At 42.8% G+C, this 22,759-nt stretch overlaps 1 protein-coding gene and 1 long non-coding RNA gene across 3 annotated transcripts; one reads left to right on the forward strand and one right to left on the reverse strand.

Moving 5' to 3' along the window:
• Positions 1 to 2,915: 2,915 nt before the first annotated feature.
• On the forward strand, positions 2,916 to 9,381 carry LOC146683478 (ubiquitin carboxyl-terminal hydrolase 37-like). Its single transcript, XM_085445708.1, has 16 exons — positions 2,916 to 3,034; positions 4,538 to 4,618; positions 4,817 to 4,872; positions 5,171 to 5,243; positions 5,353 to 5,436; positions 5,938 to 5,993; positions 6,238 to 6,294; positions 6,389 to 6,520; positions 6,612 to 6,735; positions 6,821 to 6,972; positions 7,078 to 7,177; positions 7,318 to 7,394; positions 7,572 to 7,680; positions 8,291 to 8,348; positions 8,517 to 8,674; positions 8,761 to 9,381. Exons 1-16 carry the CDS (start codon positions 2,999 to 3,001, stop codon positions 8,764 to 8,766), a joined length of 1,359 nt encoding a protein of 452 aa, XP_085301834.1. The 5' UTR covers positions 2,916 to 2,998; the 3' UTR covers positions 8,767 to 9,381.
• A 5,043-nt stretch (positions 9,382 to 14,424) lies between these two features.
• On the reverse strand, positions 14,425 to 21,128 carry LOC146683479 (uncharacterized). 2 transcript variants are annotated; one of them, XR_014917433.1, is made up of 4 exons: positions 20,632 to 21,128; positions 20,000 to 20,149; positions 14,681 to 14,748; positions 14,425 to 14,553 (listed from the first exon to the last, which is right to left on the reverse strand). It is a non-coding gene; the product is annotated as an uncharacterized LOC146683479 (long non-coding RNA). The 2 variants fall into 2 exon arrangements; XR_014917432.1 differs by having other exon boundaries at positions 14,425 to 14,748; positions 20,632 to 21,122.
• Between the last annotated feature and the right edge of the window lie 1,631 nt (positions 21,129 to 22,759).

Below are 22,759 nucleotides of genomic sequence, written 5' to 3' on the forward strand. Positions count from 1 at the left end.
GGCAAGACTGTGATCAGGACAGTGATTAATGAACATCGAAACAACCTCACCACTGGGGTCCTCTACCAGTTTGCCACGCCTGCGGAGACACTCATCAGCAGCGTCAATGGACTTGTTCAACTGGATCCAGTAATCCATGGCATTCTCACCTGGTCGTGGCACAGTACTGTAGAAATCTTTCATGGGCAGGCTGGAATATGTCAAGTCGCTGAAGTTAGATCTCAGTATGTCAAACACAGGAGTGATAAGATCATTCCCATTCAACTCAGGGCGGCAACGAAGTGACACCTTGACCACATATCTGGCATTATAAACTAGTTTTAAAAAGAGACTTTTTCATTTGATTACATTTTATATGATGGATTATGCAGAAAAAGTAGAATTGGGATGAAAGATCTATCGCTTTATTACCTATTCAGGTTGTAAATCATGTTTTTAAAACGTAACTTAGTAACTAATTACTTTTGAAAATAAGTAATCAGTAAAGGAGCAGGATTACTGGTTTGAGACCGGATGTAGGGTTGTAGATTTCCGATAGTTTTACTTTGCGGTCAATCGCTACTACGAAGATTTACTCCAAAATCATGTCCAAAACTCGAAAACGGAAAGATCGCGTTAAGTTACAAAGAGCAGAAGGTGGGAACACTCACCACTGTTGTGTCATAAAAAATCTAATGATCAATTTAAAGAGTTTAGATCGATCAGTTGTTTACGTCACTCAACACAAGCAGAACTGCATCACTGCAGCAGAAGACACAGTCCACATTCAGAAGCACATCTCTGTATAGTGACTGGTCTTGTGATGTAAACAGGCAAATGTTCAGCATTCAAACTACAGGTGAAAAATAGTCAAACCAGATGTTTCCCCCGTTATGTTAATATCAGCTAGTCAAGTACACACCTACACAACATGTTAACAAACCGTGAAAAAAAGCCACACAAAAAATGAACGATTGCTGGTAAGGGTTTCTATACATTAGTATTTACGAAGGGTATGTTGTGACTTACCTTCCAAATTACAGTGGTCCCTTGCTATAACGTGGTTCACCTTTCACCTCGCTGTTTCGCAGATTTTTTAGCGCAAGTTTGCATGCTTATTTTTTTTTACGTCACCTTGTGTCCTGATCGCTGCAGACGATCTCCTCCGTGACGTCTCTCCTGTACAGTACAGAATCGCTGCATCGATCACTAGCAGTGTGACTCTGAAGTGCAGTGGATGTCGACGAAACGTTTTGCACTGTCAAAAAATAAAATTGGCTACTTGATTTCACCTATCGCTGCTTATTTTTAGAACATAACACCCGCGATAAACGAGGGACAGCTGTTTCTTATTAGTATTTTAAGTATTCTATCTATTTTATTTATTGAATTTTATTGTTTTATTTATATTTTGATATTGCTAGGGATGATGCAATGATCGGGGACCATTCTTAATTTCGTTGTTCTCATGACAATGACAATAAAGTTTCTGATTCTGATTCTGATTCTGATTACAGATACTGAGAAATATAACATTTGAATCCCTTTTCTCTTTTGCTCTGAGGCGCGGGGGAAAAAATCAACAAGTCGATGAAGATCATTTACAGATATATTGGGTAAATGCCCAAGACATCTATAGAAATGTAAATCGCGGCTTGATTCATTCATTTTCTTAACTTGTTTTGGACCGTAAACAAAGCGTGAATAGGACACCGGAAACAAAGCTCCCCACAGGAGTTTCCGCACCGGAAGTAGCATATGCTAACGTGCACATAGTTTTTTTTTTTGTTTTTTTTTAACGTGCTCATAGTCTATCACCTGATTTCAACAGCAGCTGACGTAGGCCGTGTCCCAATTAACAGCGGCCTCCCATGGACGAACATGATAGAGCCTGCCTGAAACTAGGAGAAAAATTGAAACGGGAGTGGCATCCAGGGAGGGAAACGTGGGTGTACGGGGCGCGGGAGCCAACCCTGATGCGCGGCCTGTGAAATGCGACCCAGGGGTACTCTGGGACCCCCGGGGTCCGGAGCTGCCCCGAAGGGGAGCACAAGGGTTAAGCCCACGTTGGCAGCTTCAGTGCTAGCATAGCCATGGTCACTGACTTTAGCATGCGACGACGTCTTAACATTGGGGTTTGACGGCACAAATTGCAGCTTTGCATTCTTAATAACCTTTTAGACAAATTGCATCAATATGATTGTATTTGGTCCCCCTTTACAAGCTGGCTTTCTGTAACTTGAAGAACAGAGGAGTAATGACAGAGTGGTGGTGTGGGAATTGGTGTGCGAAGAAAGAATAGGATAACTTCCCTTTGTTTTGTTTTTTGTTGTTGTTCTGTTGTTTTTGTTTGTTTGTTTTTAAACTATTTATTTATGTAGTTATCCTTAAGCTCTGTTATTGAAGTTTAAAATGAAATAAATAAAAATTGTTGATGATAAAAAAAAGTTTAAACTTCAAAGCTCATGCATGCATGCACATCCAGTGCTCAGTGTCTAATTGTGTGTTTGTGTTTTTACCTTTTTGCAGTAGCGCAGTGAAACATTTGGGCGGTGGATAAATAATGGAAAATAAAATTCAGACTACAGACAGCTTCAGGTGAGTACACGTGGTGCACAAGGACCAAATCTCACCTTCTCAACCTGGACAAAATGAATTATTTTACACTGATACTGTAAACTTTTGTTTGTATGTCAGGTTTCCATACATCGGAAACAGCTGCTGCATCTGTAATTCTGTCCGTCCCGAGGAGAGTCCACACTCTACATCAGATCCTTGGCTCACCTATAATGACGCACAGGTGCTGCACACAACTGGATCTGCAGCTTGTGAGGAACAGCAGCACTCAGCCTACATCCTGTTTTACAAGAGAAACGTAAGAAGACACAGCATCTCATCCTGAAGTGAGAGAATGGCACGCCAGCTGCAGCCTAATCCAATCTCTCTTCTTTTCTTTTTTCGGTGCCCAGACACCCTTCAGTTTCATCATGTCATCCCTAACAATACAATGTAGAGTTGGATGGAGGATGAAGACAGCAGAGAGCAAAAGAAACAGGTAAGAGCAGACAGGTAGTCAGAGTTAACAAAAACTTTTAAAGCCAGTGTAGCTTCTGTTTTGAACACATTTATTGATGACAATTTTACATAAATAAGCAGTGTGTTATACTGTTATCAGATGTGGAGTCTCACTAACCACTTTAATAGTGACTTGTGTCTCAAATACTGTTTATTTGTCTTAGTTACAGATAGTGAAATAAAAATGGAACGAGAAGCGTAGGATTTTGAATTGATACCATTGGTGCATCTACTAAAGTTCTGGGGTCAGTTTGAATATCAGTGACCTTGACCTTGAGTTCAAGTTTTCTGAAAATCTTGTGAATGCTACAACTCTGTGACGAGAAGTAAGTCTCCTAGGTCTTTAAATTTGTATATAGGTGAATCTAGTAGGAAGCTGAAGGGTTGCACTGCGGGCCATCTGTAGAGGTGTAGAGTCAACAACCTGTCTGTGAACGTGGACAAAACAAAAGAGATTGTTGACTTCAGGAGAGCACAGTGGGATCACTGCCCACTTAACATGAATGGATCCTCTGTGGAGGTCGTCAAGAGCACCAGATTTCTTGGTGTCCACCTGGCGGAGAACCTCTCCTGCTCCCTCAACACCAGCTCCATAACCAAGAAGGCCCAGCAGCGTCTCTACTTCAAGCAGAAGCTGAGGAAAGCCCATCTCCCACCATCCATTCTCACCACCTTTTACAGTGGGACTAACAAGAGCATCCTAAGTAGCTGCATCACTGTCTGGTATGGTAACTGCAGCGTATTAGATCGCAGTATCCTACAACGGATTGTGAGAGCAGCTGAGAAGATCATTGGAGTCCCTCTCCCCTCCTTATAACACCCGCTTGCTGGAGGACCCCACACAGCCTTCAAACACACTCTTCACCCTGCTGCCTTCTGGAAAGAGGTCCCAGAACATCCGGGCCCTCGCTACCAAACTACGGAAAAGTTTCTTCCCACAAGCCGTCAGACCCCTGAACACTCAGTGACTGCACTGGCACACGCACACCTTCACACATGTCACTACCAAGCACTTATCTGCAGTATCTCACACTCATACACATACATACAGACACCAAGTTACTTTTGCACAATACTCAGCATTTTGCACATTTCCATTGTCTTGTGTCTGTATCGTCCTGTTCTGTCTAGTTTTGCACTGTTTTGTCTTGTTTATTTTTGCAATTTATGCACACTGCACTTTATGTAGTCCTGGGTTTGTCCGTATATGTCATATATAGCACCAGGGTCTCGGAGGAACGCGGTCTCATTTCACTCTGTACAGTACCTCTGCACGTGGTTAAAATGACAATAAAAGCCACTTGACTTGACCTGTATTTTGTAGCAGTTGCTTGGAGACGAGCACCATACAGTTCAAATGAGCATACATTCCAAAATATGCAAATGAGCCCCATACATCATAATGCTGATGTTTGCTGTTCAGGGTATGAACGTTCTATGCTGAAAGTTTATAAATATACAACCTTTGACTGCTTGTTTTCAGTTGAACTTTTGCAAAGCTGAGGAGATTTTGGCTGCGATCACATCAAGTCCAAAGATGTTTAAACTTCTTTTTCACAGAAAGGTAAGTTTGAAGAGACTCGCAGCACATTTCTCTGAATGTTTTCTTATGGTAAATAAGCATTTTTGAAACTTTTAAGGAAGCTTCTTGGATGATTTCTGTAAAAACTGAATTTTGAATCCAAATGAAGGATATTGTATTTTCTTACCATATACTTTGTTTTATGCCATTACTGATGTTGCTTTTCTTGTTTCTAAACAGAAATCACACAAACAAAACGTGGCAGAGAAGGAAATTCCTTCTACGTCTCATCAGAGGTAAAGAAATGCGCCGCTCTTTAATGCTGCTGGAGATATTTATAGCAGTGGTTTAGTTGGAGCTCTTTTATTTCCCTTTTATTGGTGTTTTGCATTTACATCTTTTTTACTACTTCTAGTCTTGTCTATAATTTCTATTGATTCAGAGATTAGCGTTTGAAAATGTAGAGTGTAAATGTACAAAATACATGATTTTGTTCCATTACAGTTATTAATTTTTATCTGCAATCTCCAGCATGTACTCCTTGTTAAAAATTTCCACTTTGAAAAATAACATTTACACTTTTGTCCTCATCAGCATCCCGGATGCTTGTGTTGCTGAAAATGGTCAAAAGAAGAAGAGAAAATGGAGACACCTCTGCTGTTCCTCGGTTTGCTTTTACACGAAACATATGAAATGCACATTCTCTTTAAATTGCACTTGTTAATTTAAAGTGACTTTACTTTTTTAATAAACTTATGTTTGTTCGTCCTCTGCAGCAAACTGACAGCGATGCAGAGGCAGAGAGCAACACTGTGAAGACACAAAAAAAGTGTCGCTGGTTTCTTTTTAAATTCTGGAAGGTATGTTTTATGGAAAGAGTCACTGTCATCAAGCATTTACTCATCACAGTTAAATGCGAAGAATTAAGAGCAATTTAGCACATCCATGTCCTCAAATTAAGTTCAAAGATGTTTAAACGTTTTTTTTTTCACAGAAAGGTAAGTTTGAAGAGACTTGCAGGATGTTTCTCTAAATATTTTTTATGGTAAATAAGCATTTTTGAATCTTTTAATGAAGCTTGATGGATGATTTCTGTAAAAACTGAATTTTGATCAAAACCAAATGAAGGATTTTGTATTTCATAGAACAAACTTTAAAACTCAATTTAAAGCATGAATAAATTGTTTTTAATTTATTTAAAGATATTCCTATATATCTGCTTCATGAGCTGACAGCTCACTGAAGTGATAAATAATATGAAATAATACCAAATTTTCTAACTGGACACTTTTCATGGAGAGACTCCCTTGGTATGTTTGTTTTATGCCATTACTGATGTTGGTTTTCTTGTTTCTAAACAGAAATTACACAAACAAAACGTGGCAGAGAAGGAAATTCCTTCTACGTCTCATCAGAGGTAAAGAAATGCGCCGCTCTTTAATGCTGCTGGAGATATTTATAGCAGTGGTTTAGTTGGAGCTGTTTTATTTCCCTTTTATTGGCATTTTTCTTCCACCTTGTGTATTTACATCTTTTTTACTACTTTTGGACGTCCTCCAAAATGTTTCAACTTCAAAGCTCATGCATACATGCGCATACACTGCTCAGAATCTTGACATCTTTCCTAATTTTGTGTTTGTGTTTTTACCTTTTTGGAGCAGTGTAGCATGCGGTGGGAAAAAAATAGAAAGTCAAACTGGGACTATAGACTGCTTCGGGTGAGTACACGTGGTGCACAAAGACTCACTTTGTCAAAGTGGAGAAAATGAATTATTTTACACTGATACTGTAAACGTTGCGCGTGTGTGTCAGGTTTCCAAACATCGGAAACACCTGCTACATGAACTCCTGCCTGCAGAGCCTCCTCAACATTGAGGAGTTCATAAGAGACATCAGGCGTCAGGGGGTTTTGTGGAGCACAGATCCAGAAGCTCAGCTCTTAAGGTGCGCTACGTCAACCTTCTACTTTCTTCAAAAACCTGAAGAACAAAGAGATCTAACAGCAGAAATGTCTGTTTACCCTTCCTTTCTACAGAAGGCTTATTGATGTCAGGGACTGTCACGAGTCAACAGATTATGGCCTTAAAGATCACCACCTAAGAGCTTTTAAGAAGGCATTCAGCAGTCAAGCTCCTGAATACACCGGCAGTGCACAGAAAGTGCGTCAGCTATTTGGACATTTCGTTTTTTGCTTTACCTTCTGATTTTGATGTACTGTTTTAAATCTCTCTGCTTTTCTTTCAGGACGCTCATGAATTCCTAACATTATTCCTTGATGAGGTCAAAAGGCTCACACCTCACCTGGAGAGGAACGCAGCTCTCCTGGGCCAAAGTTATAGCTGCCCAGTAGAAGACCATCACATTTTTAAAATGGAAAACATGAGGACATGCAAGAGGTAAGCCTGTCTTTCAGAAACGCAGAGCTGGTTGCAATATTTTCATATACCTCTTTTCCACGTACCTGATCTTTACTTTAACTACGTTACTCCTGAAATGTGTAGCTGCGGTCACCACTCATCACAGCAAGAGGAATTCACCAGCTTGTCTCTAGACCTTGTTCCAGAGGGGTCTATTATAAACATGTTAGAGACATACTTGAAGGTAAGATCACAAATTCCAATAGAGTTGTCGTATCAGCGATCTTAACACACCTTTTTTGTTAGTGTTTGTGTGCATGTGTGTGTGCATATGTTGAGATTTCTTTCTACCATAAAGCCTGTTTTCTCTGTGCTGTTGTTCAGGAACAAGAAATAGAATTTCGCTGTGATTGTGGAGGGACGGCCTCAGAACTGAAGTCGTCTTTTGATACACTGCCAAGGTGAGTAAGGTCACATCAGAATTGATCGACTGACCAGGTTTCCAAACTGTGGCGCATCAAATATCAGAGTTCTTCGAGACAATACTTGAGCAGTCGTTTTCTCCCATCTTCTGTTTGTGTTTGACACTCATTCTTCTTATTTTCTACCTTGTTTGTGTTTTTTTTCTTTTCTGCCAGAGTTCTGATCTTGCATCTGAAGAGGTTTGGCTTTACACAAACCTACAAGATTAAGAAGGTGGATGACCCCGTCAGGCTGCAGAGGGACTTGGTGGTGCCATCCAATCAGGTAAAAACAGACTGCAGAACGTCTCAGGCTACGTCCACACTAGCCCGGATAGATTTGAAAACTCCGTGTCCACACTGGCGTTTTCAGTCATTTTCAAATAGTTGTGCGTCTGCATTGAAACGGCCGAAAACGCTTACGTTCCAGTCCTGCGCATGCGCAAAAGTGAGTGAGAATTACAGAATTTGAAGAAAAGCTATCCGGAGCATGTACAAACTGATATTAATCTTTTTTAGGGCTGTCAAAGTTGAGAGCAATCAAAACAACTGCTGTCTAATGCACTCGGCTTATCTTTGTTTAATTGCTCACATGACTGCATCACATGACCAAAATGCGTCATCGTTTTAGAAAGTCTGCGTTTTCGAGTGTCCACACTGCGATGGGACAACTCCGTTTTGAAATGTATGCGTTTTCGAGAGCGTTTTCAAGATGCTGTGTTTTTCCTTGAGGAAAACGCCGTCTCGGTGTGGACGGGAGGTCAAAGCGGAGAGAAAACGATGCGTTTTCAAACGAAAACGCATTAGTGTGGACGTAGCCTCAGCAAATCAGCTTAATTATGGCACTGATGTGAGACTTTATGAAACTAACACTCTTTGGATTTGTTCCTTCTCAGGGTGGTGGCTGTTATAGTCTTTGCAGCATCATCAGTCATTATGGAGGCACAGAGTCAGGTAAAACAACAGACTTGTGACAAACAGAAAATGAAACTTGCTACTTTTCAGTGAAGGACTCACACACAAAAGCTTTTGATGTTCTAAGAAGCACTAAGTCAAAATCACTGTTTGCTTGAATCAGTTGACTTCCAGAAGTTGGATTCATTTGTCTTAATGTGATTTCAGGACACTACATCTGTAGTTCTGTCCATCCTGAGGAGAGTCAGCACTCTACATCAGATCGCTGGCTCACCTATAATGACGCACAGGTGCTCCACACAACTGGATCTGCAGTTTGTGAGGAACAGCAGCAGTCGGCCTACATCCTGTTTTACAAGAGAAACGTAAGAAGACACAGCATCTCATCCTGAAGTGAGAGAATTTTTAAATGTCCTGTTACCTTGTTAACCAGTTTTGTCTTCATTCTCAGTTCTGAAACAGGAAATGGAAGGAAGGAAGGAAGTTAAGGTCATCATCATGCTGAGAAGGAAAAGCAGTCGTCCCAGCCCACCATCGCACACTGGAGGACAAGTATAGGTAAGTATTGCCCTCAGGAGGGAGGGTCCTGCCAGAGAGCCTGGTCCTCCCAAGATTTCTTCCTCCAGGAGGGAGTTTTTTCTTGCCACCGTCGCCCCACATTCACTGGTCTCATCAGCAGGGACATTTTTAACCTCCTAAGACCTGAACTTTCATGGCATGCATTTTTAATTCCTCTGTGCCATTTAGGTTGATTGGGACCCGATGAAGGTAAAAACCAAGACATCAGAATCAGGCTATCTTTTTTTTGTTTCTCAAAAGAATGAGATCCACATATGAGGACATTCATTTTAAATTTCGATTGAACAGTGGCAGTGTCATGTCCTCCCTCATAAGTGGATATCAGGTTTTTGAAGAGCAAAATTTTGTATTTTGGTCTAGACAACCCAAAATGTTATGTCTACATATGTGGACACCAGGTCCTAGGAGGTTAAAACAAAATCTACTAGAGATCGTCCTTTTCTGGACCAGTGTTTGGCTTGCTCTCTGGGAACAACAAATTAGTGCTGTCAGCGTTAACGTCATTAGGTAAAATGACGTTAACGCTGACAGCACTAATTTGTTGTTATTATTATTAATATTATTATTAATTTATTTGTAAAATAAATTAAATTTAAAAAAAAAACAAAGAAATGATTTAATTCTTTATTTTATTTTGTTTTATTAAAATCAAAATAACAACAAAAACAAAAATAACTAATAAAAAAATATTAAAAGTATTCAGCAGTGTTTTGTGAATCTTGTAATGAGCCTTAGTTAAGTTGATGTCACAGAAGTTTCTGAATCATTTAGATTGTTCAACAAACTGATTCACTCAGGTAAAGATGGTGAGCTGGAGCAATGGTACCCTTGGAGTTCAGTTTAAGTTTTCAGACAAATATTCCCTCGATCAGTTGCAGCTTCTGCTTTTAAATAAATGATTTAGCTGCAAATGTTTAGCTACAGGTAGCAAAGTCCAAAAGTGACACCAGCCAAACATGCAAAAAATGCAAGATGGTGGTGCGCACAGATACAGCGGCTCTATGCTCTCCACTTACCCAATTTCACTGTGCAAGAAACTGCACAATGACAATAAAAAGCTCTAAGTCTAAAACAGTTTCCTGTCCAGTAAAATCGGGCAATTATTCGCTCCAGAGTTTTATCCTACTCCAGGTGAGCAGCCATCGACTTGTAATGAGCCAGCTAAAACAATAATTTCTCAGTGGCTCTTCTGGCACCAACAAGTGGGTGTGTTCTTCCATCGTGCAAGTGTCACGACACACTGAACATGGTCTGAACATGGATTTTCCCTCGATATGTCTTTTCCACCAGTACTATGGGGTATTTGTGAATATCCATGACTGACCCGGCCAGGTGGCCAGCTGGTCTTTGGACAGGGTCACGGCAGTTTCAAGGTTCAACAAAATCCCTTTCACTGACAGACTGAAGGAAAGCTCCTCAAAAATGGAGGGTCTTCAAGCTCCTCAGTGGCAGGAAAAGGTTTCCCGGACCCAGTGTTGTATATTTGTTTCCCAAAAGATTGAACTAGTGGAGAGAAATCAGGTTCTGAAACCATCCAGAGGACAAAGTCTCCAACTGGTTTGTGGAAGTCCAGTTTCTCCAAATTAATCAGCGGGTGAAATGTCTCTTCATGGATGGTTTTGATTCTGTTGTTATTCACGAACAAAGCCGTCAAAGCAGCATCTGAAAGAAAGTCATCTTTCATTGTTGTCTCCAGCGTGTTAAAAGAGAGATCGAGCTCAGTGATGAGTTTTGAAGCGGCTGCAGGGACTTCTCCAAGGTTTTGGCTCGAACAGTCGAAGGATGTTGTTCACAGTGGTGACACTGTTGACTGGTGATTGACAAGCACTGAGATACTAACATGACAAACACAAGAAACATCATGACTTATTCTCCTGAGTGCCTGCAAAACACAAAATCAAACTCAAAGCTTTTCTCTCAGGTGCTGGTGTGGCACAATCTAATGATAAAAAAGGTCATGCTAACAGCTTTTGGAGCACAGCTGCACAAAATAACAGCTTTTGGAGCACAAAATGCATTACAGGTAAACCCAGTACCCAAACATGTTAACAAGGATAAAGAAAAAATCTGAAACAAAAGCAGGTAGTGTGGTGATTTATGTTGTGAGGATGCTTTCACTCCCATCAAAGTCACCCAGTGTTGAGAACCCAAATGAGCCCAAAAACCTCAAGTGGCTGCAACCAACAGCGAACGTCAAGAAGTGGATACTTGCATGTTGAGCCAGAAACATGCAGAAAACCCAAAAGAGGCAAGACAGCACATCTTGGTCCCACTCAGGCAGTACGAACACCTGGAAAGAGGAGCCCACAGTTCAGACCCAAGGTCACTGGTAAGGACACCAGCCAGTTATAAGTCTAGTTTTAATTTTCATTTTAGTGTTATGGCCTTTCTAAGGGTGGCCAGACCATAATATGAGGGTGATCCACCCCTGTCTGACCCCAAGCAGCACATCACACAACCAGTACAATTTTGATGGTGATTTTTTTTCACAGTGATTGAATTCTAACAAAGGAAAGGAGCGAACTATAGCTTCGGGGTGGACCCCAAAACAACAAACAAAAGGGACCGTATCTAAAGGATGTACAAAACTTATTTATGAAAAGAATAAAACCAAATGACAATGTCTTATCTCCCTAACTAAGAAAAACATGAGAAAAGGGTAATCAAATAAAAAGGCAGTCCACCCCTACATGCTCCTGTATAAAGAGACGGGTAACACAAAGCCTGCAGGTTGAGGTCCACGGCAGTGTCATCTTATATGTTGTCTCCAGGTCAAGGAGACAACATATAACATGGATAGACACAGATTTCAAAATAGCCAGCTGGAATGTTAAGGGGTTGAATAACGGGATTAAGAGGAAGAAAATATTAACATATCTAAAGTTATCAAGAGTTGATATAGCCTTTATTCAAGAAATGCACACGTGTAAGTCAGAAGCCTTAAAACTTAAATGTTCCTGGGTAGGTAAAGTCTTTTCCAGTCCTGGAACTGGTAAAAGTAGGGGAGTGTCGGTTCTGATTCATAAAGCAGTTAGCTTTACTGAAACAAAAGTAATAACAGATAAGGAAGGTAGATTTATATTGGTTTATGGACAACTACTGGACACACCAATAATTTTATGTAATATCTATGCACCTAATGCGGACATACTCACCTTTTTTCACAACCTGTCACAGTATCTTTTGGAATTAGAAGGTGCACAAATAGTGGTAGGAGGAGATTTTAATCATATACTGGATCAAGACCTAGATAGATCACTTCCTAGGACAGGCACAGAGAGTAAATCTGTAGTTGCCATAAGGCAGATGACCTCAGGTTTAGGTCTGAATGATGTTTGGCGGACAATGCATCCAGAAGGCAGGGAATATTCCTTTTACTCTCCGCCTCATAATGTTTATACTAGAATCGACTACTTTCTTATTTCTGAAGCCTTAGTGAATAACTCTATAGATTCAAGTATTGGTAATATAGTATTCTCGGATCATGTGCCAATTTTTCTATGTCTTGGAAATATTTTACAGATTCCTCAAAGCCGCAGATGGCATTTAAATGTGTCCTTAATTAACCCTTTAAGACCTACCATAGAACCAAGTCCGCCAGAGCTTATATTATATTTTTTCATGCTGTGGAGCCATTTTTGGGAGCATTTCAAGTTGCTATACATCAATACAACCATTATAGCCCAAGCTTTAATAATATGTCTGCATTAGGTGCACAGTAATTACACAAATAGCAAAAAAGTGCAATAAACTACAAAAAAATTGAAAATTGTTTTTGTTTTTTTAACATATATTTGTAGTCAGAGAAATTTAAGAGGCTTATCCCTCAAAACTGTAAATACAAAAAAGTTGCACAAACTAGTTTCCCACCACAGGAAATTTATTTTAAGTGTCTTCATAGTTTTATTTTTGAAATACACCAATTTTTATACACTGCAGGAAAAACGAAAATAAATATTATAATGCAAATTTGCAAAATAACAGCATATGCATCAAAATAAACTATTTCCAGCAGTGCAATATGAGTCCTAAGCATCCCAGAAATGACACAGAAAGTCATAAACTCAAACATAACTTTTAAAAACACAAATATAGGCTCATAAGGTCCTGATGGTAAAAAACTACATTTCCGCAAAATGACGTCTCTTCCGGTTTCGGGCAGGTCATGGCGGACATGCGACAGTTCACGCTGATGGACGTAGGAAGTGTTACAAACAGCTGATCGGATCGGCAAAGCGTGTTTCTGGAATATTATGTTTTTGTTGCTGCAAGTGATTTTTATGCAGTTTCTGCAAAGCTATATGTGGAAGGAAACTGTGACCTAGGACAAGCTGATGGCATAAGATGTAAGTACAACTCCTCCGGTTTCATATGTAAAAAAAATTATTGCGTTAGCTTACGTGGTTGCAGTGCTACCGGGATTTAAAAATAGTTACGCAAAATGGAGCATGTCCGCTCTGACCGGCTTTAACCCTTGTGCTCCTCTTCGGGGCAGCCCCAGACCCCGGGGGTCCCAAAGTACCCCACCCTCAGTAGAGACAGGTGAATGAAAATGAAAAAAAAACCAGAACGATCATTTGGGGTCGAAGAGTGCCCCAGAGCGATTCTAATGGGTTCGTCAGGGGATCGGGAAAGAAAATGTAGCACTTGGGGGCCACGCACAGAAGCTGCTGCGGCAGCGTGGGGGTCATTGATACCCCAGTACATAAAAATGAAGCATAATCATAATAATGATGATGATGATAATAATAATAATAATAAGAAGAAGAATACAACACACAGACGCTTCTGAGTTTTATTTTATTTGAAATTACACTCACGATACAACTGAGGCAATCTGGAAGGCCATACCTTTTAGGGACATGCGCAATAGGGAGGGTGCGTTTTTAAAATGCCCCCCCTCCCCCCCGGGGCTGTATTTTTGATTACAATATCAACAAACTGTCCGTGTTTCAGGTGCTCGGTGCTGTACAGCGCCTTCGGTGGCTGTGAATACATGATCAGGAGACATTGAATGGAAGGAATGAAACGCGGCATGAGGAGTCTTTTCCTGATGCTGTAATAATGTTCAGCGTAAAAGTCATCCTCCAAGTGTCACAGCGGGATGGAACGGACACACGCGCAGGCTCTGAGTTGGGAAACACAAGAATCTTTATTACAGCACACCAGGTGATCTATTTACAGAGGTGAGGGGGAAGGCGGGCTCCGGGGGTCCACACACAAAGGGAAAAGACGCTGAAAGTCCACACGCACTCCGTCCACTCCTCACGCTCCTCTCCACACTCCACAGAAAACACGATGACGTACTCCACTCCTCGCACACTCAATCACTCAGGAAACACAGGGGTTGGTCCAGGGAATGCGGATCGGCAACGGTCCAGCGACGAGAAACACAGAGCTGCCGTCTTATAAAGGAGCTGGAACACTCTCGTAACGAGCCACAGGTGCGTGATGGCGACCAGGTGCATGGACCAAGGGCAGAAGCCCACAGGTGAGCTCTGCCCTGGCAGAGGGAGGAGGGAAAGAGAGCCGTCGGTGACAGACTCAGGCGAAACGTCTTCTTTGAAAGCGTTCGCATCCCCCAGGATGGTGTTTCCGGATGCACTCTTTCCCGATCCTGTTTTACTGACCAGAAGGAGCCTCAGTTCTTCACGGGTCGCAGAGCCTGCAGGGTTGGGGAAATGATAGTAACATTTGAATCATTCTAGAAAAAAAAACATAAAACACTACGTTACACTAGGCTATTTTTTTGTTATCTTTGTATTGATGTTGACAGCAAGCAGTTTGCCCACATAACGCCAGTAGCACAAGCAGCACACATCCCTGGATCCGGCCTTTGGTCGCCAACATTTTCAGTAAGCTAAGAAAAGAAGAAAGAAAAAAAGAGGTGAATTAAGGCACATTCAAGGAAAGTATATCAGATCAGATTAGCAAGTTAAACCACACTGAAAATACACGTTGAATAAACCATGGCCCCAAACTAGTTGGTTGTCCCATGTGTTTCCCCCGTAGCTCCTCCGGGCGCACACACAATGAGCCCTGGTTTCGCGACGCAGGCGTAGCAACAACCTCCTTCTACTCCTCATTGCCTCCTGTGTGTGTGTGTGTGTGTGTGTGTGTGTGTGTGTGTGTGTGTGTGTGTGTGTGTGTGAAGGAGGTACTGGGTTCCTCACAGACGGTGGTGTTCGCGAAACCCACCCTCCCCAAAGCTAAGGGCTCGCCAGCGAGGCGCGTGAGAGCGAGGAAAATGTTTAAAAAAAAAAAAAAGGGAAAGGAGGATGAGGAGACACTGAGGGTCCGAGGTCTAAACGGAAGGCTGTGTTCAGGTAACCCGACCTCTGCAGACCTAAGCGTACGCTAGAGAGGCTCTTGAGAACGATGTAGAGGGAGCAAGGATGAGGAGGAGGCAAGGAGTGTCCAAACGGAGGGCGGTGTTCGCGTAATAGGCAGGCCACATAGCTGGTCTTTCACTAGCGAGGCAGATGAGAACGAAGGAGAGGGAGCAAGAAGGACGAGGGGCATTGAGAGCCCCAGGTCCAACTGGAGGGCGGTGTTCACATAATAGCCGGCCATCCGCAGACCTAAGCGTACGCTCGCAAAGAGCATAAACGGAGGGCCGTGTTCACATAATGGGCAGGCCAAACGGCTGTTCTTTCACTAGCGAGGCACTTGAGAACGATAAGAGGGAGCAAGGAGGATGAGGAGCAACGGAGACCCCGAGGTCCAACTGGAGGGTGGTGTTCGTGTAATAGGCAGGCAGGCCACACAGCTGCTTTTTCACTAGCGAGGCGCATGAAAACGAACGAGAAGGAGCAAGGAGGACGAGGAGCGACGGAGATCCCGAGGTCCTCACCGAAGGGGGTGTACACGAAATCGGCCATCTGCAGACCTAAGCGTACACTAGCGAGGAGCATAAACGGAGGGCGGTGTTCGCCTAATGGGCAGGCTAAACAGCTGCGCTTTCACTAGCGAGGCCCTTGAGAACGATGTAGAGGGAGCAAGGAGTATGAGGAGCAATGCAGGGTCCGAGGTCCAACTGGAGGTCAGTGTTCGCGTAATAGGAAGGCCAAACAGCTTCTCTTTCACTAGCGAGGCGCATGACAACGGTAGAGAAGGAGCAAAGAGGACGAGGAGCAATGGAGAGCCCAAGGTCCTCACCGAAAGGGATGTTCGCGAAACCGGCCCTCCACAGACCTAAGCATACACTAGCGAGGAGCATAAATGGAGGATGGTGTTCGCGTAATAGGCAGGCCAAACAGCTTCTCTTTCACTAGTGAGGCGCATGACAACGGTAGAGAAGGAGCAAGGAAGACGAGGAGCAACGGAGAGCCCGTGGTCCTCACTTAAGCCCATTTACGCGCAACCCAAGGCCCATCCGGCTAAGCGCTCGCCTGCGGGGAGCAGGAGAACGGGGGAGGAGGAAGGAGGTCGAGGAGGAACGGAGAGTCCGAGGTCCTCACTGAGGCCGGTGTACGCGAACACTCTCAAGAAGGAGACGATGATGATGATGATGTGAAGTTGAGAGTTGTTGCCGTGGCGCTTTGGGTTCCCTCCAGACCCCAAGGTTTGCCATCGTAACTTACGCGATCGATGGAGGGTTACAACCAATTAGGTGCCTTTGTCCGACGGTGTGACGAGACCCGCTATAGCTGGGGGTCCGCCTGACCCCCATCTGTCCCCACCGTGAACCGGCGCCCTGTTTCGCGACGAGACCTGGGTCCGTGCTGCCGGGGTCTGCGGGACCCCCCCCCCTTTTTTTTTTTGGTCCAGGGCGCACGAGGGTTAAGTATGCCTTAATAGCATCCCACCAAGTAGCCAATGTAGTGTCCTCTCGATTATTTGTCTGTTTGTAAAATTGTATTTCATCTCTTATCAATTTAATAAACCCAGAGTCTTTAATTAAGGACACATTTAAATGCCATCTGCGGCTTTGAGGAATCTGTAAAATATTTCCAAGACATAGAAAAATTGGCACATGGTCCGAGAATACTATATTACCAATACTTGAATCTATAGAGTTATTCACTAAGGCTTCAGAAATAAGAAAGTAGTCGATTCTAGTATAAACATTATGAGGCGGAGAGTAAAAGGAATATTCCCTGCCTTCTGGATGCATTGTCCGCCAAATATCATTCAGACCTAAATCTGAGGTCATCTGCCTTATGGCAACTACAGATTTACTCTCTGTGCCTCTCCTAGGAAGTGATCTATCTAGGTCTTGATCCAGTATTTGATTAAAATCTCCTCCTACCACTATTTGTGCACCTTCTAATTCCAAAAGATACTGTGACAGGTTGTGAAAAAAGGTGAGTATGTCCGCATTAGGTGCATAGATATTACATAAAATTATTGGTGTGTCCAGTAGTTGTCCATAAACCAATATGAATCTACCTTCCTTATCTGTTATTACTTTTGTTTCAGTAAAGCTAACTGCTTTATGAATCAGAACCGACACTCCCCTACTTTTACCAGTTCCAGGACTGGAAAAGACTTTACCTACCCAGGAACATTTAAGTTTTAAGGCTTCTGACTTACACGTGTGCATTTCTTGAATAAAGGCTATATCAACTCTTGATAATGTAACACACGATACTTTACCACTACTGAATGTAGAGAAAGTTAGGATCTTAGGCTTATGGTCTCTAGGAATCGACTAAGGCGCGAATGACACACAGCTCAAAGAACAGTCAACATTTATTCAAAACAAAACCAAAAACAGTCATTCAACAGTTCACAACAGTTCCAATTGTCCATATTTGGTGAGGACATCGACAGCCTTACTACATGCATTACTGACTATATAAACTTCTGTGTGGATAACACTGTACCTACCAGGACTGTACGGTGTTTCTCCAACAACAAACCTTGGATTACCCCAGAAATTAAAACCGTCCTCAAGCAGAAGAGGAGGGCCTTCAAATCCAGAGACAAAGAGGAGTTGAAAAGGGTGCAGAGAGAGCTGAGGGGACTGATAAGGAATGGGAAGGAGAGCTACAGGCAGAAGATGGAGAACCAGCTTCAACAAAACAACGTTGGTGAAGTCTGGAGAGGCCTCAGAACCATCTCGGGCCACAAACAGCAGAACTCTCTGCCTGGGAGGGATGTGAGATGGGCAAATGAACTGAATCATTTCTTCAACAGATTTGACTCAGCCATGAGGCAGTCTGCAACATCGGCTGCAGACTCACCCACCCCCACTGCTGCTGTTCCACCTCAGACACTTCACACCTCCTCTATTCACCCTGCTCACTCCCCCCCACCCCCAACAACAGCATCCAATACACACTCAACACAAGGCTCCAGCCTGTCTCTCTCAACCACCCAGGTTAGGAGGGAACTGAGGAGGATTAATGGCAAGAAGGCAGCGGGTCCAGATGGCATCAGCTCGAGGGTCGTTAGGTCCTGCGCGGACCAACTGTGTGGGGTGATGGAGCACCTCTTCAACCTGAGCCTGAGGTTGGGAAGAGTCCCACAGCTCTGGAAAACCTCCTGTGTTGTACCAGTGCCAAAGACTTCATGCCCCAAGGACCTCAACAGCTACAGGCCGGTGGCTCTGACATCCCACCTGATGAAGACCCTGGAGCGGTTGGTCCTGGCTCAGCTTCGGCGCCTAATAAGCTCATCACTGGACCCACTTCAGTTTGCCTACCAGCCTGGCATTGGAGCGGATGATGCCGTCATTCACCTCCTACATCGTTCCCTCGCTCACCTGGAGACCGCTGGAAGCACTGTGAGAATCATGTTCTTTGATTTCTCCAGTGCCTTCAACACCATTCTTCCCTCGGTTCTAAAGGACAAGCTGGTGAACTCTGGAGTGGACCATCACCTCACTACCTGGATCCTGGACTACCTCACCGACCGACCACAGTATGTGAGGACTCAGGGCTGTGTGTCGGACAGGGTCGTCTGCAGTACGGGGGCCCCACAGGGAACGGTTCTGGCTCCGTTCCTCTTCACCATCTACACTGCAGACTTCTCCCACAATTCCACCCAGTGCTTCCTGCAGAAGTTCTCTGATGACTCTGCAATAGTCGGCCTCATCACTGATGGGGACGACCAGGAGTACAGAGGTCTGACCCAAGACTTTGTGGACTGGTGCCAGCTGAACTACCTCCAGATCAACGCCAGTAAAACCAAGGAACTGGTGGTAGACTTCCGCAGGCACAAGCATTCTCCACTGCAACCACTGAACATCCAAGGTATGGACATTGAGGCTGTGGACAGCTACAGGTACCTTGGTGTTCATCTGAACAATAGACTGGACTGGACTCATAACTCAGACGCCCTCTACAGGAAAGGGCAGAGCAGGCTGTACCTGCTGCGGAGACTCAGGTCGTTTGGAGTGGAGGGCCCACTCCTGAAGAAATTCTATGACTCTGTTGTGGCTTCTGCTATCTTTTATGGCGTGGTCTGCTGGGGCGGCAGCATCTCTGCTGGGGACAGGAAGAGACTGAACAGGGTGATCCGAAGGGCCAGCTCTGTTCTAGGATGCCCTCTGGACCCAGTGGAGGTGGTGAGTGACAGGAGAACGGCGGCTAAGCTGTCATCCCTGATGGACAACATCTCCCACCCCATGCAGCAGACTGTGACAGCACTGAGCAGCTCCTTCAGTGGGAGACTGCGGCACCCACGGTGTGGGACGGAGAGATTTCGCAGGTCTTTCCTCCCCACTGCTGTCAGACTCCATAATAAAGACTATAACTGATCAAGCACACACATCCATACATATGCAATAATACTAAGTGCAATAATCCTTTCTGTCATCGTTGTATTTTTACTCAGTTGTATATAGTATTTGTATTTGTATTCTATTTTTATCTTATTGTATATTTATTTTATTTTATTCTACTGTATATAGTATTTTATTTTATTCTATTCTGTACAGTTGTGTACTGTATTTATTCTTATTGTATTCAAATTTTTGCCTCATAACTTTTGCACTGTCCACTTCCTGCTGTGACAAAACAAATTTCCCACGTGTGGGACTAATAAAGGTTATCTTATCTTATCTTATCTTATTTGTCAGTCTGTGTATTCAGTTTTAGAGTTCAGAGTTCAGTGTTCTTTTCAGTTCAGGTGTGTGAGTATAGTGTTAATGTTAGTAGTACTACCCGGGTAGCGTATTGTTCTGAGATCTCATAAGCTTATCTGTCAAGAAGTCACGCAGTTGTCACTTTAAGTAGGCTGGAAATCTTTCCTGCATCGCAGCTGGGGATCCGGAATCCTGGCTCGCAACTTTAGACTCCAACAAAAAAACCAACCTGCACAGGGCAGTGAACATATTTTACATGAATATCATATAACAACTTAATTAACACTAGTGACCAAATGTCTCTCACTCTTTGTATATAACGACTTAATGCAATCAATAATAAAATTAATCAAAGAACCTTAAAACAATTTCCACATCATACAAATTTAACTCAAATCTCATATTTTGTGAACAGCAGTCACATCAATCCAATGAATTGAGAGAATGTACATTACTGATGCACGAGGAAAGTGCAAAACGTGGTCGCAGTACTATTTAGCCAAAGACTGCTCATATTTATCATCTCATTACAATAAATAAAACTTACCTACTAGCTTCCAAAGAAATATTTCCGATTGGTTTAAAACATTCACAAGTGAAGAAATAAAAAGATAATACAGCACTTAAAAGGAACACATGAAATTTACATTATACTAAGCTAATGATTAGCTGACGATTAGCTTGCTATGCTAGCGCAGTTAGTCAACTCACCGGAAATGAACAAAAAACACAAAAACAGAGGTACACCAGCATCAACAAGCGGAAAAGTAAAATTTGTGTCTTCACACACAACCTTTTTCTTGAACAAGGATTAAAGAAAAACTCGGTGAGTAGCTCCGACCAGCATATGTAGCCTTAGCGCTATTCTCCTTCTCTACAGTTCTCAACTCAAGTTCACAAGCACTAAACAATCTCATAGTGCCACCTACTGACATTCTTTGGGAACAGCAGTTCATTTTCATGAGGCAAATTTTAGGTGGGTTACAATAACTTTAGATATGTTAATATTTTCTTCCTCTTAATCCCGTTATTCAACCCCTTAACATTCCAGCTGGCTATTTTGAAATCTGTCTGTCTATCCATGTTATATGTTGTCTCCTTGACCTGGAGACAACATATAAGATGACACCGCCATGGACCTCAACCTGCAGGCTTTGTGTTACCTGTTTCTTTATACAGGAGCATGTAGGGGTGGACTGCCTTTTTATTTGATTACCCTTTTCTCATGTTTTTCTTAGTTAGGGACATTTTGGGGGACGTTATACTCTTACTTGTTAAACACATGCTCCCATCCACTCTCTTGGTCCAGAAGCTCCATAATCCAAGTGTCCCAACTCAGGTCTGATGGCATTTTTTCAGTGGTGTTTTTAACCTCTTGGGAACTTTCACTACATTCCTTACTTGATGCAGAAAGAAGAAACGAGTCAGGGATGCATAGCAAGCACAACAAGACACCAGCAGCCCAGACCTTTCACCAACTGAAGACATTTGCAGCACCATAAAACATGACAGAGAAGAGCTGGGACTATGTGAAAGGGTGAAGTGCTGCAGTCAAGTTGCAATGGTCCTATCTTTTATACAGTCTATGGTTCACTCTATTAAGATGTGATTATTTCCAAGGTCCATTTAGTTTTAGTTAGCTGAAGCTAAACCAGAAGTTAAAACGAGATGGTGAAAAACATTTTTAGTTAATGTTACGACTGTTGTCGTAATGTTGTCTCATATGTAAATCTGAGTGTGCAGGTGCCTTTCCGTGATTGGTGCATCCATGGGACGGCCCATACAGATTGGCTAATGACCTGGAGACAACATATAAGATGACACCGCCATGGACCTCAACCTGCAGGCTTTGTGTTACCCGTCTCTTTATACAGGAGCATGTAGGGGTGGACTGCCTTTTTATTTGATTACCCTTTTCTCATGTTTTTCTTAGTTAGGGAGATAAGACATTGTCATTTGGTTTTATTCTTTTCATAAATAAGTTTTGTACATCCTTTAGATACGGTCCCTTTTGTTTGTTGTTTTGGGGTCCACCCCGAAGCTATAGTTCGCTCCTTTCCTTTGTTAGAATTCAATCACTGTGAAAAAAAATCACCATCAAAATTGTACTGGTTGTGTGATGTGCTGCTTGGGGTCAGACAGGGGTGGATCACCCTCATATTATGGTCTGGCCACCCTTAGAAAGGCCATAACACTAAAATGAAAATTAAAACTAGACTTATAACTGGCTGGTGTCCTTACCAGTGACCTTGGGTCTGAACTGTGGGCTCCTCTTTCCAGGTGTTCGTACTGCCTGAGTGGGACCAAGATGTGCTGTCTTGCCTCTTTTGGGTTTTCTGCATGTTTCTGGCTCAACATGCAAGTATCCACTTCTTGACGTTCGCTGTTGGTTGCAGCCACTTGAGGTTTTTGGGCTCATTTGGGTTCTCAACACTGGGTGACTTTGATGGGAGTGAAAGCATCCTCACAACATAAATCACCACACTACCTGCTTTTGTTTCAGATTTTTTCTTTATCCTTGTTAACATGTTTGGGTACTGGGTTTACCTGTAATGCATTTTGTGCTCCAAAAGCTGTTATTTTGTGCAGCTGTGCTCCAAAAGCTGTTAGCATGACCTTTTTTATCATTAGATTGTGCCACACCAGCATCTGAGAGAAAAGCTTTGAGTTTGATTTTGTGTTTGTGTTTTGCAGGCACTCAGGAGAATAAGTCATGATGTTTCTTGTGTTTGTCATGTTAGTATCTCAGTGCTTGTCAATCACCAGTCAACAGTGTCACCACTGTGAACAACATCCTTCGACTGTTCGAGCCAAAACCTTGGAGAAGTCCCTGCAGCCG

This window comes from Copadichromis virginalis, linkage group LG22 (assembly GCF_057382275.1).
Source record: "Copadichromis virginalis isolate Kocher_CV1m ecotype Utaka linkage group LG22, C_Virginalis_male_GT1.1, whole genome shotgun sequence".
NCBI classification, from domain to species: domain Eukaryota; kingdom Metazoa; phylum Chordata; class Actinopteri; order Cichliformes; family Cichlidae; genus Copadichromis; species Copadichromis virginalis.